Source organism: Equus caballus, chromosome 6 (genome assembly GCF_041296265.1).
Source record: "Equus caballus isolate H_3958 breed thoroughbred chromosome 6, TB-T2T, whole genome shotgun sequence".
NCBI classification, from domain to species: domain Eukaryota; kingdom Metazoa; phylum Chordata; class Mammalia; order Perissodactyla; family Equidae; genus Equus; species Equus caballus.
The window spans coordinates 80,900,584-80,912,693 of NC_091689.1; the positions used below are offsets into that span (position 1 = coordinate 80,900,584).

Consider the following 12,110-nt stretch of genomic DNA (forward strand, 5'->3'; position numbering starts at 1 on the left):
GTTTAAGAAAAGTCACAAAACTGCTTTGTGGTTGCAACTTTTGCCAACAACTGGTTTCAGTGTTAAAATAGAGATAAAACTCATGCACAGAAAAGGGTTCTAGGTTTGCAAAACTTTAAAAATTCTTTCTACATCCTCAATTAGATGATCCTTAAACACTCAAGAACTTTTCTGGGCAGGAAAGCTGCACGCAGTTTGAGTTAAGGGAAGAGACTAAGCCCCACCAAACGTAACTGAGGATTATAGGATGAGTTACCTAATTTTCATCTCAGAAAGAATGCTTCAAACCATTACTTCGCAAATGTAGGGATTTGGGCCACATATTTAGCTTTAAAAATTCAGCTTTCCCATCTAGATGGAATCTAGAGTAAACGATAGCTTTGCTTCCCGGCAGATCTGTTTATTTCATTATAATGACTGCTGTAACAAACCATCCCCATGTACAAAGCCAGCTATGCAGGAAAGTATGAGAAAATTGGAAAAATTTACCAGTTCTGCAGCCCTTGGATTGTTTTATAAGCCACCAGCATATGTAACTCATTTTCTAGTTAAGTAATTCCCTCTGGGGACCTGGTCTGCAATCCACACGAAGGATCAAATTTCATTAGCAGTTGTAGGAAAATGCAACCCTGTGGCATTTGCAAGTCAAAACTCCTAAAGGCTACAGGCTAGTCTGGCTATCTTCATTGATTTTTCCTGGGAGAGGATTTTAGCTGATAGAAAACATTTGTTGAAGGCACAGATGAGGAAGTTGAGAAGAAGAGAAGGGATTCAGCTAGCAAAGAGACAACTAAGCCTCAGTCTTAATGTTAAACTCTGGCCTTAACACTCAGCCTGCAGCTGTGTCCAAGTGGAGAGAGAGTCTGCAGTAATTCCACCCCCTCAAAGCTACAAACGACAAAAGGCACAGGAAGACAAATTAAAAGGGCAAGTGTACAAAAACACACAATCCAATCGGCATCAAACTCTCTTCATTTCTAGATATCAACCTGAATCCCAGTGTACACATGATTTCACAGGAAATTGGGTCAGAGACTCATAAATCTTAGCATCTAGGTAAAGAATTCGACACTTGCAATTAACTTATTTAACTTGAATCCAAAGACAAACCGACCACATGTTCGCCACTACTCAAACTGTCCAGATTAGAAAAACAGCTATGTTTAGTTACTGGAATTGGCTTTCTCGAATTCTAAACCCGGCCAGTCCTTACCTTGGTTTGAGTTGGTTCACCTTTCTCAAACATCATCTTCAGCCTGTTCAGCGGAACATTGTATTTCTCAATTTTGTTGGCAGCTTCTGTGTTTTCACTGATTTCAGGTTTTCCTACTTCATGCCTGGATTCTCCTAGACAATTTTCCATTTTTTTGCTTTCTGTTGAGTGGTCTTTAAGGTGCTCACTGTCCTCGAGGCGGGGATACGGATACTGTATAGGGGCTTCAGGAGGTGATCCGAGTCTAGGTCTGGGGTGGGCTCGTTCCTCTCGGTCAGCTTCAGCCCCAGAGGCAGAGTTGCTTGCCCGTTCAGCAGGAGGACGGCTGCCTCCGTGCCTGACCTCAGCGCTGCTGTTTTGCAGGGACTCTGTGGGAGACTCTGCTTCCAGCACTGGGTTCTCCCACTTCTTCTTTAACACAGTTAGGTTTCCCCGTCTAAAGTGCTGGGGGAGAGTTTCAGTGTTCTACAAGAACAAGAAGTAAATGCCAGTTATAACTTGCCTGCTGAAATATTCAAACATGTTGTTCTTTGCAAAATGAAAGTTAAAACTCCAAGCTGCTCCTGGTCCACTGGCGTTTCAGACAGACAGCTGGGAACAGTTACAGCCTTGCCACATGGAGAACGCACCCACCCCAGGAGAGGGAGAGGGGAAGAGAGAAAAAGTCAGGAGCTCAAGCAGGAAGTGATAAAACAGGATAGCCTTATAAGGACAAAATGAGAAGAAGGGAGAGCCCAGATCTAATGATAGTTACATTGGAGACAAGGGATTTTCATCCAAAAATTAATGAGGAAAACAAGAAAGAAAAAGCAAAATACTAGGTACTTTAAACACTGTAAATATGCATTAATAAAAGTTCATCATTACATGCCACAAAATTACATGGTGTATCCTGTTTTTTTTCTTTTAAATAAGACAAAGATACAGTATACACAGTATAGCAGAAACTACACAATACCAATAATTATGTATAGAAGCATCAAGGATTGAAACTATTTGTAAAAATTTAAAGAAGTCACCAGACTTTTACATGTATTTGCATAAATATTTCATCATATCCGATAATTTACATGCATATGAACAGCCAGATTTTATTTTTACCTAAGAACCTAATTCTCTCTTTTTCCTGCTCTTCTCTATACATTTGTCCATGTATAAACTCTCAGTTAACAGAAAATTCACTACTTTATAGATCCTTTGTTTGAAAAATATGTAGGCTGCATATGAAATACCACTACCCATTCTCTTGATTGAAGAAAACATTTACACATCTAAGAGAGGTCACTTTCACCTGGGTTAAAATGGAATTAATTTACACATATAAGACAGATTGAAAACAACCTGACAATTGTGACGGTTGTTTGACACTAAAGAAAATATGCTTGATGAAGTTAAATTCAATGTCCCGTACTTTGAAAGTACTCCTTAATAAATTGAGCAGCACCACCTTCCCAAGAAACCACGAACTCCAATACCTGCTTGCCTTCCATTCCTGTAGTCTGTGACTCACCGGTTTTTCAACGAAGAAAGAAAGGACAAACCACCTAGGACTGAAGTCTTCGGGGAATTAAACAGGATTAGCAGCTATATTGGGAATTAAGTCTCTCACCCTATTACTCTTCTGAATACACTCTGAGAGCCACTTCATCAAGTAGCATCAAGGCTTAAAAAAAAGTTACAGAAGAACAACTGCTTGATTTTAGTGTTTAAATCTTTGCTGACTAGATGTTTTGTTGGAGGAAAAGCATGTACCCATCAGAGGCAGAAGAAACATGAAAAGTTTTCTTGTTGGAAAAGAGAGAATGAAAAAACAGCTCCGGAAGCGGGCGCTACCCTAACTGCCAGCAGCAGTCCCGGCTCTGTGCTACCTCCTGCCACACAACGGGGATGAGTCATCTGGGTCTCCGGCTTCACCTGCCCTGCCCTTGCCCTGCCCAAACAGGAGCCCTGAGACTCTAGTGGCATTTTACCTTGGTAACTGGACGCTACTTTTCTCAGAGACAGATCATGTGATCAAAGTATATTTATTGACATGGAAAGATGCTTATACTTCCGAGTGAAAAAAGCAAATTATAAGACAGCATGACCCCATTTTATAATATACATATATATTTCTAAATATAAGCATAGAAAAGTAGTCTGAGTACAACCAGAAAGACCACAACTAGAATAGACAACTACGGACTGGAGGGCTTTGGGGAGAGGAAGGAAAACAACCATAAAAAAAAAAAAAAAAAAAAGGAAAGGAAAGTAGTCTGGAAGAAAAGACATCAGGATGTTAATGGGTTATCTTTGGATCCCGGATTATGGGCATTTGTATTTTCTTCTTCCTTTTTTTTTTTTTACAATAAATGTGCATTCACTGTGTAATAAGGAATACAAAAATAAAATTATACATTATCTTCATATCACAAAAAAAGCTTCTAAAGAACATTAAATAATTTTGGTGTTACGGTAAGCAGCTTGAAAATGGTCATTTCTACCTTACTTGTCATGATGAGGAAGAGAAGGATTTGTGCAATGGTGTACCAGCAGTGTCACACACAAGGCCTGGGTGGAGGACATCCCTTAGAGGCCAAATGTGCTCTTTCATTCAAAGGAGCTCCTCAGGATACAAGTTCAAAAGTGCTGGGGTGGGGACCAGAAGGGGAAGGCAGGGCTGTGTGGTCTGACGGCATTTAAGGCCCCACACCCTCAAATCACTGCGGGCGGCACTACCCAGTCCACGCCAGCTGTCCAGGTCTTTAGGACGTGAGGCAAGCAAAGATGGGGAAGAAGCAATGGCTCCAGTCTTTCTGGGGAAGAAAGAGAAGCGGGAAGGCACAGAACAAAAGCGATAACTAAAAGCAGTTTGGGCAGCACAGTGAAGAGTACTGAACTGAGACAGCCTGGGTTATCAGTGGATAATGGATTTTGAGCCCCTATATTTTCTTCCCTTTCTTTGTCTGTACTTTCTACAATGAACATGTATTACTTGTAAAATCCAGCTCTACCCAGCCAAGTGACCTTGGGCAAGTTTCCTAATTTCTGAAACTACCATACAGGGCTATCATGGAGAATAAATGAGACTGTACTAAAACATGTAGTGTAGTATTTGACATAAATAGGCACCTGATAAGTGGTGACAATTATTACTAAATGGGTGGCCCTCCCTACTCCTCCAGCCACACCTCACAATGGTGATCAACCACAGTACCCAGTCATCTCCCAAATCCTGAACTTGGGTTACGGTCTCTGATCGTTCTTTCTACTCTTCCTTTAGTCTCTACTGTTCCAAAGTGGGGGTGAGGGCACAAAATAAGGTGAAATTCTAGACAGTGTCATTTGTATCGAGGTTTTAACTTTTTCCCAAGTATTTCCTAGAATAAGGCAGTGGAAAGTCAAGGAGGCTGCAACTTTTCAAGGGCCTCATTAGTCGCTACACTATGACAGCGTCCTTTCTCAAGTGACATCCAGCATGCTGTTCATTCTACCCAGCACGGCTGAGAGTCATGGCAGATGTTGCCTCTGGACCATAACTGGCTGCCTGAATCCAGATCAAGCACACCCAGGAGATGCAGGAGAACTCGACTTGAACTTGGGATGAGGCCCAGTTCTGTCATTCTGATATAGATGACCTTGGACGAGTCCCTTCCTCTCTTTGGGTCTCAGTTTTTCCACCTGCGAAACAAAGAGGCTGGGTCAAATGGGCTTTAATGCTGAAATCTGGGCAGGGGAATCTTCATCTTAAAAGTAGGAGGATGTTTGGTAGGATACAGCCGTGGGGTTGGAAACATGGTCTACCTGGATGTACAGCCTCCAAAGAAGGGAAGAAATTCTCAGAAAAGTGGTATCCAGTCCTTATGGAGATGGGTGACCAAACAGCACAGATCTCAAGAAGTGGAATATTCCATGCTTGAAAGGAACCTGAAAATATAACTGCTAGTGGTAGTAAGGGTCTATGTTACTGTGTCCTGGGTGTAAGTGGAAGAAGAGAAAAGGAGGAGTAGACCTCTCGGAATCCAGGCTATCACGTAACTCGATCCCACTATTTCCTAAAGGAATAAATTTACCCACTTGCTCCTGAATATTTCTGTAACTTGCTTTCTACGGTAGAAGGTAAGATTCTTTCACAGGGTCAGTCACTTCTATAAGTTGATATAAACATTTCTTCCTGTTCTTCAGGAGACAATCCGGACTTCTTACAAGTCTAGTGGATCTTAAAAGCAACCCTCTGTCATTAGTGGAAAAACTGGTGAGATTTGAGTAAAGTCTGTAGTTTAGTTAATAGCATTGCACCAATGTTAATTTCTTAGTTTTGATAAATGTACCATAGTTATGTAAGATGTTAACACAAGGGGAAGCTAGGGGGAGGTATATGGGAACTCTCTGTACTATCTTAGTAACTCCACTGTAAATCCAAAATTATTTCAAAATAAAGTTTGTTAAAAAAAAAAAAAATAACCCTCCTGAGGCCAGTCCAATGGTATAGTAGTTAAGTTCAAGTACTCCGCTTCAGTGGCCCAGGGTTTGAGAGTTCAGATCCTAGGCACAGACCTATACACTGTTCATAAAGCCATACTGTGGTAGCATCCCACATACAAAATAGAGGAAGACTGGCACAAATGTTAGCTCAGGGCCAATCTTCCTCACCAAAAAAAATAAAATAAAATAAAGAGTAACCCTCCCTCAACTTTATATCTTCCTCTAGCTATTGCTGTTTCTTGCATTTCACAGTTAAGGGTCTTGAAAGCACAATCTGTAGTTGCTATTTCCACTTGATCACTTTCCATTCCCTCTAATTCTACTACCAAAGACTTCTGAAGTAGCTCCAATCAAGATCATCAATTACAGGGGCCGGCCTGGTGGCCCAGTGGTTAAGTGCACACGTTCTGCTTCAGCGGCCCAGGCTCCACTGGTTCGGATCCCAGATGCGGACATGGCACCACTTGGCAAGCCAAGCTGTCATAGGCATCCCACATAGAAAATGGAGGAAGATGGGCACAGATGTTAGCTCAGTGCCAGTCTTCCTCAGCAAAAAGAGGAGGTTTGGTGGCGGATGTTGGCTCAGGGCTAATCTTCCTCAAAAAAAATTAAATAAATAAATAAAAAATAATTAAAAAACAAAAGGGGGCCAGCATCTGCTGCCAATCCTCCTCTTTTTGCTGAGGAAGACTGGCCCTGAGCTCAAATCCGTGCCCATCTTCCTCTACTTTATATGTGGGACGCCTACCACAGCATGGCTTGCCAAGCGGTGCCATGTCTGCACCCGGGATCCGAACTGGCGAACCCCAGGCAGCCGAAGCTGAACATGTGAACTTAACCACTGCACCACCTGGCCAGCCCCTATATTTAATATTTTAATAAGTATTGCCTAATTGACTGCTCACTAACAATATATGAGAGTTCATATTTCCTCACATACTGAATATTATCCATTAAAACAATCTGCCAATTGTTTAGATTACAATTTAAATCTCAGTTACTTTAATTTACATTTCTTTGATTATACGCATGGCTAAGCATTTTTTCCTATGTTTATTGCTTCTTCTTTAATTACCTGTTCACATCCTTTTACCTGGATTGCTAAATGCAATGGACACTTCTGCTTTAGTTTATTTCATCGCTTTATAATATTTGACATTACTGACCACTCCTCCCTTTTAAAAATTCCTCCCGTGGTTTTTTTGACACCCCCTTTCCTAGATTTCTTCCCATTTCTCTGGCCACTCCTCAGTTTTATTTATAGGTTTCTCTTCCTCCGTCCCTCCCTAATATGGTGGGTTCCCTCAAGGTTCTGTCTTAGGTCCTCTTCTTCACTCACTTTACATACTCTCTGTAGATGATGCCATCCACCTTCTGGTTTCACCTACCAGCTATCTGTTCATGACTTAGAACCTATAACTCTAGCCAGATAGCACTCCTTACCTATCAACTCTACCTGGAAATCCTATAGGCATCTTAAACTCATCCTTGTCTCAGGCTGAAGTCTCCCCTCTCCTCCCTTCATTCCTCACCCTTTAACATGTTTCTTTTCCAGAATTCTCCATCTCTGTTAATGTGATCATTATCTTTTCAACTGTCAAATATGCCTCTTCTTAAGTCTCCACACTGTGCATATTCTGCTTCCTCTGCCACTCCTTTGCCCCTTTTGCTTAGCTAATTCCTATTTGCCCTTTGGGCTCAGTCAGGCACCACTTCTTCTAGGAAGCCTTCCTTGATGTAGCATGGTCCAGGTTATAAGTTCCTTCTAAATTCTCCTCACCTTGAGTATTTCTTTAATATGGGACTTATCACACCGGGATTATAAATTCTATTTCCCTAACTCTAAACAGTTCCTTGAAGGCTGGGACCACACCTTATTCCTCTTTGTGTCTTCAGCACCTAGCACATAAAAGATGCTCCCTAAATGTTTGTCTACACCCGTGGTGTCAACTTCTGACATCCCACTGTCTTGAACCCAGTCCAATCAGGCCTTTATCCCATCTCTCCATCACTCAGAAACAGCGCAAGGTGACCAATGACCTTCATGATGCCAAATCCGATGGTCAATTCTCAGTCCATTTGTGTGACTGACTCTGTTGATAACTCTCCTTTTAGAAATACTTTCTTCATTTGACTTCTGGTACTCCATTCTCTTGTTTCTTCTGCTATTTCACCAGTTGCTCCCTCTCAGTCTCCTTTGCTGGTTCCTCCTTATCCCTCCAAACTTTAAACCCCAACATGTCCTTGAGCTCAGTCCTCAGACCTCTTCTCTAGCTACACTCGCTCCCTGTGTGATCTCATGCAGCTTATATCTTAAAATACCACTGATACTCTGATAGACTCAGATCTCACCTCCAGTCCAGATCCCTTCCAATTCCAGATTTGTACATCCAAGTTCCTATTTGACATCTCCACTTGGATGTCTTAATAAAGAATTTTAGGGGCTGGCCCCGTGGCCGAGTGGTTAAGTTCGCGCGCTCTGCTGCAGGCGGCCCAGTGTTTCGTCAGTTCGAATCCTGGGCGCGGACATGGCACTGCTCATCAAACCATGCTGAGGCAGCATCCCACATGCCACAACTAGAAGGACCAACAACTAAGAATATACAACTGTATGTCCAAAACTGAGCTTCTGATATTTCCCCTTCTCTAAAACCTGCTTTAACTGCCATCTTATCTAAATTAATGGCACTTTTCCAGGTGTTTGGGCCAAAAACACTGCTGCCTTTTTTTTTTTTTTTGACGAAGATTAGCACTGAGCTAACATCTGCCACCAATCCTCCTCTTTTTTCCTGAGGAAGACTGGCCCCGAGCTAGCATCCATGCCCATCTTCCTCCACTTTATATGTGGGACGCCTACGATAGTATGGCTTGCCAAGTAGTGCCATGTCTACACCCAGGATCCGAACTGGTGAACCCTGGGCAGCCGAAGCGGAATGTGCGAACTTAACCACTGCACCACTGGGCCAGCCCCTGCTGCCATTCTTACTTCCTCTTTTTCTCTTAACCTTCAGAATAAACCCTGACCACTTGTCATCACCTATATATCTACTACTCCAGTCCAATCCATTATCATCTCTTGCCTAAATCATTACAATTGTCTCATAATTGGTCTCCAGGCTTCTGCCATTTTTCCTCTAGTCTCTTCCTCCTCTCTTTTGAGGAAGATTAGCCCTGAGCTAACATCTGCTGCCAATCCTCCTCTTTTTGCTGAGGAAGACTGGCCCTCAGCTAACATCTATGCCCATCTTCCTCTACTTTATACATGGGACGCCTACCCCAGCATGGCTTGCCAAGTGGTGCCATGTCCGCACCTGGGATCTGAACCAGTGAACCCTGGGCCGCCGGAGCGAAACGTGCGCACTTAACTGCTGTGCCACCGGGCCGGCCCCTCTTCCTCCTCTTTTTAAAATTTAAGTCAGATCACATCACTTTTTTGCACACAAACCCTCCAAAGGTCCTCATTCGATCAGTTAAAGTCCAGGTCCCCACAATGGCCCTATAAGACCTTGTTCTTCTCATTCCTCAGACAAACCAAGAACATTCCTGCCTCAGGGCTTTTGCATGTGCTCTTGTCTTCTGCCTGAATCATTCTTCTCCCTGCCTCATGTCCTCAGATCTCTGCTCAAATGTCCCCTTAGCGGAGGCTTTCCTTGACCACCCTACACTCTATCCCTCTTACCTGCTTCATGTTGTTTCATAACTCTAATCACCACCTGACACAATTTCTATATTGTCTGTCTCCCCCACCAGAATGGGAACTCCATGGTGGCAGAAATTTATTAGTGCCTGAAACAGTGCTTGGCATATAGTAGGTACTCCGTGAATACTCGCTAACTGAATGAGTGAAAGAAGGAAGGAGGAAAGGAAGAAGGGGAAAAATAACAGGCAGAAGAGAGGAGGAGGAAAGAAAAGAAACGAGCAGTTGAGTGAAATGATGGTCGCTTTTTCTGACAGTGCACCAGAGAGGATCCATTTTTGAATTACAGGAAAATTAAGCCACAGACCTGGTCAGCATCGCCCCTTAGAGAGAACAAAATGATGGGGGCACGCTGTGTACTAATTTAAATAGGTTAAGTACTGAAAACTGCCAGGGGGATGTTTTTGTAATGCTGGCCAAATTACAGAATTCTTGCCCAAATATGTGAGGTTCTTTTTTTCCTTCCTAAGATTAAATCAAGTAAGATTTCAAAAGAAATCTACTATCAGCCCAGCTGGAAGTTAGCCGGCGGGGAGAGGAAGGAATGGGTACAAGCAGAGAGCTTGTTCTGAGGTTTTAGCCTTTGATGGATCCTGCGACCAAGAGACTGGCCAACTAGACCAGGTCCAGAAGTTTGCTTTAAACAAAGAACCTAGAGGATGACAACAGATGCACAGCTGCTACCATTTAAATGCAGAGCTATAGAAATTCTCGTTGTTTGATTTGGAAAAAAGGATGGCAGCCTAGGAAGCCCTGTATGCCCATTGGAGCAGACGCAGTAGCTATGCGACTAACTTCAGGCAAAGCACTTGGCCTTTTGTCCTTTACTCAACTCGGGGGTGGGGGGGGGTGGGGGGGGGGGAAGTGGCTCAAAAGGAGAACTTTAGTGAAAAAATAAGATTCCCTGTACCTGAGCCAAGTTCTCCAGAGCAAATGGCTCACCGATCAGACCAGCTGGCATCAACGCCTGACAGGGCTGACACGGAGCCCAAGCCCCACAGAGGCTGCAGGTGGCTGGGCCACACAGGCTCCACTCACGGAGTTCCACATGCCGCAGGGCTTCTGAATACTTACATTTCTCCTCTTTTCCATGCTTGCTTCTTCAGCTGCTTTCTGGTACCTTAAGAGAAGGGGGGAAAAGAGAAGGTCCTCAAATTAAACTTACATTTTTACTCTTTCAAAGAAAACCACTTCTGCCTACCTATTTCTGCCGGCAATTGTCTTTAATCGACTCTAGCAGAAGAGGCAGAGAATCAGAGCAGCCCTCATTTCCTGCGCTGTTCCAGTCATCTGCTCTGATATAACAGAAAGACGCAAGTCGATGAGGTCAACGCAGGGAAGTAACTGGATGGAGCAGAAAGTCTGGGATTTGAGTCCCAGTTTCATCGCTTATTAACTGTAATCTCCGGCAAGTCACTTAACCTCTCTAAGCCTCCGTTTCCTTATCGAAAATGGCTTTATATATCTACTTTCAGGGTTACTGGGAAGATTAAATGAGAGCATGTGTGTAAAAATGCTTTGGAATTAGTCAAAGGATATAGCATTGCATTAATCCTAGGATGCACACCTCCCTCACATTATTGCCTTTGAAATCTTACAATGCTCGTCAGCCAAATGATGCAGAGGTAGTCATACTGCCTCCAGACCACCAGGCCAGCCCCAACCCTGGTCCTTTTAATTAGCAGTATTTTTTCTTAGTGATGCAAAAAATAGTGGCCTACAGTCCGTGGCATCTTAGATTTGATCAACAAGCATAAATAATTTTATTTTTTTAATTTTTAAAAATTTTAAACTATTTTTTATGTTTTTGGTGAGGAAGATTGGCCGTGAGCTAACCTCTATTGCCAATCTTCCTCTTTTTGCTTGAGGAAACTTGTTCCTGAGCTAACGTCTGTGCCAATCTTCCTCTATTTTGTATGTGGGTTGCTGCCACAGCATGGCTAGATGAGCAGTGTGTAGGTCCACACCGGTGATCTGAACCCACAAACCCCAGGCTGCCAAAGTGGAGCACGTGAACTTAACCACTATGCCACCAGGCAGGCCCCCAATTTTTAAAAAATAAAAAATATGGGATAATATTATACATACTATTCTGCATCTCCTTTTCACCATTTTAGAATAGCTAAAGTTTTCATTCAAGAAATACGTTCTTGGGTGCCGGCTCCGTGGCCGAGTGGTTAAGTTCGCGTGCTCTGCTGCGGCGGCCCAGGGTTCGGATCCTGGGCGCAGAGATGGCACCGCTCGTCAGGCCACATTGAGGTGGCATCCCACGTCCCACAACTAGAAGGACATGCAACTAAGATATACAACCGTGTACAGTGGGGTTTGGGGAGATAAAGCAAGGGGGGAAAAAACAGATTGGCAACAGTTGTTAGCCCAGGTGCCAATCTTTGAAGAAAAAAAAAAAAGAAGTATGTTCTGGGGCCGGCCCAGTGGCGTGGCAGTGTAAGTGCGCACATTCTACTTTGGCGGCCCAGGGTTCCCCAGTTTGGATCCCAGGTGCAGACATGGCACCGCTTGTCAAGCCATGCTGTGGTAGGCATCCCACATATAAAGTAGAGGAAGATGGGCACGGATGTTAGCTCAGGGGCAGTCTTCCTCAGCAAAAAGAGGAGGATTGGCAGCAGATGTTAGCTCAGGGCTAACTTCCTCAAAAAAAAAAAAAGCAGTGAAAGAAATAACCAATAGAGACATTAGTTCCTGCTCTCAGCCAGCTTACAGTTTAGACAGTAAACA

At 43.3% G+C, this 12,110-nt stretch overlaps 1 protein-coding gene across 8 annotated transcripts in view; it reads right to left on the reverse strand.

Moving 5' to 3' along the window:
- The window catches only part of LIMA1 (LIM domain and actin binding 1), an 81,271-nt gene that overhangs the window by 31,122 nt on the left and 38,039 nt on the right, over window positions 1–12,110 (reverse strand). For 6 of the 8 annotated variants that reach the window (XM_023643538.2, XM_023643535.2, XM_070271354.1 and 3 more), the window contains exons 3-4: window positions 10,449–10,494; window positions 1,214–1,678 (exon numbers count right to left, since the gene is read on the reverse strand). In XM_023643538.2, the coding sequence (XP_023499306.2) occupies window positions 1,214–1,678; window positions 10,449–10,494 (511 nt within the window). Of the gene's footprint in view, window positions 1–1,213; window positions 1,679–2,723; window positions 3,103–10,448; window positions 10,495–12,110 lie in introns of those variants that run through there. The other 2 variants (XM_070271352.1, XM_070271353.1) reach the window with 2 other exon arrangements.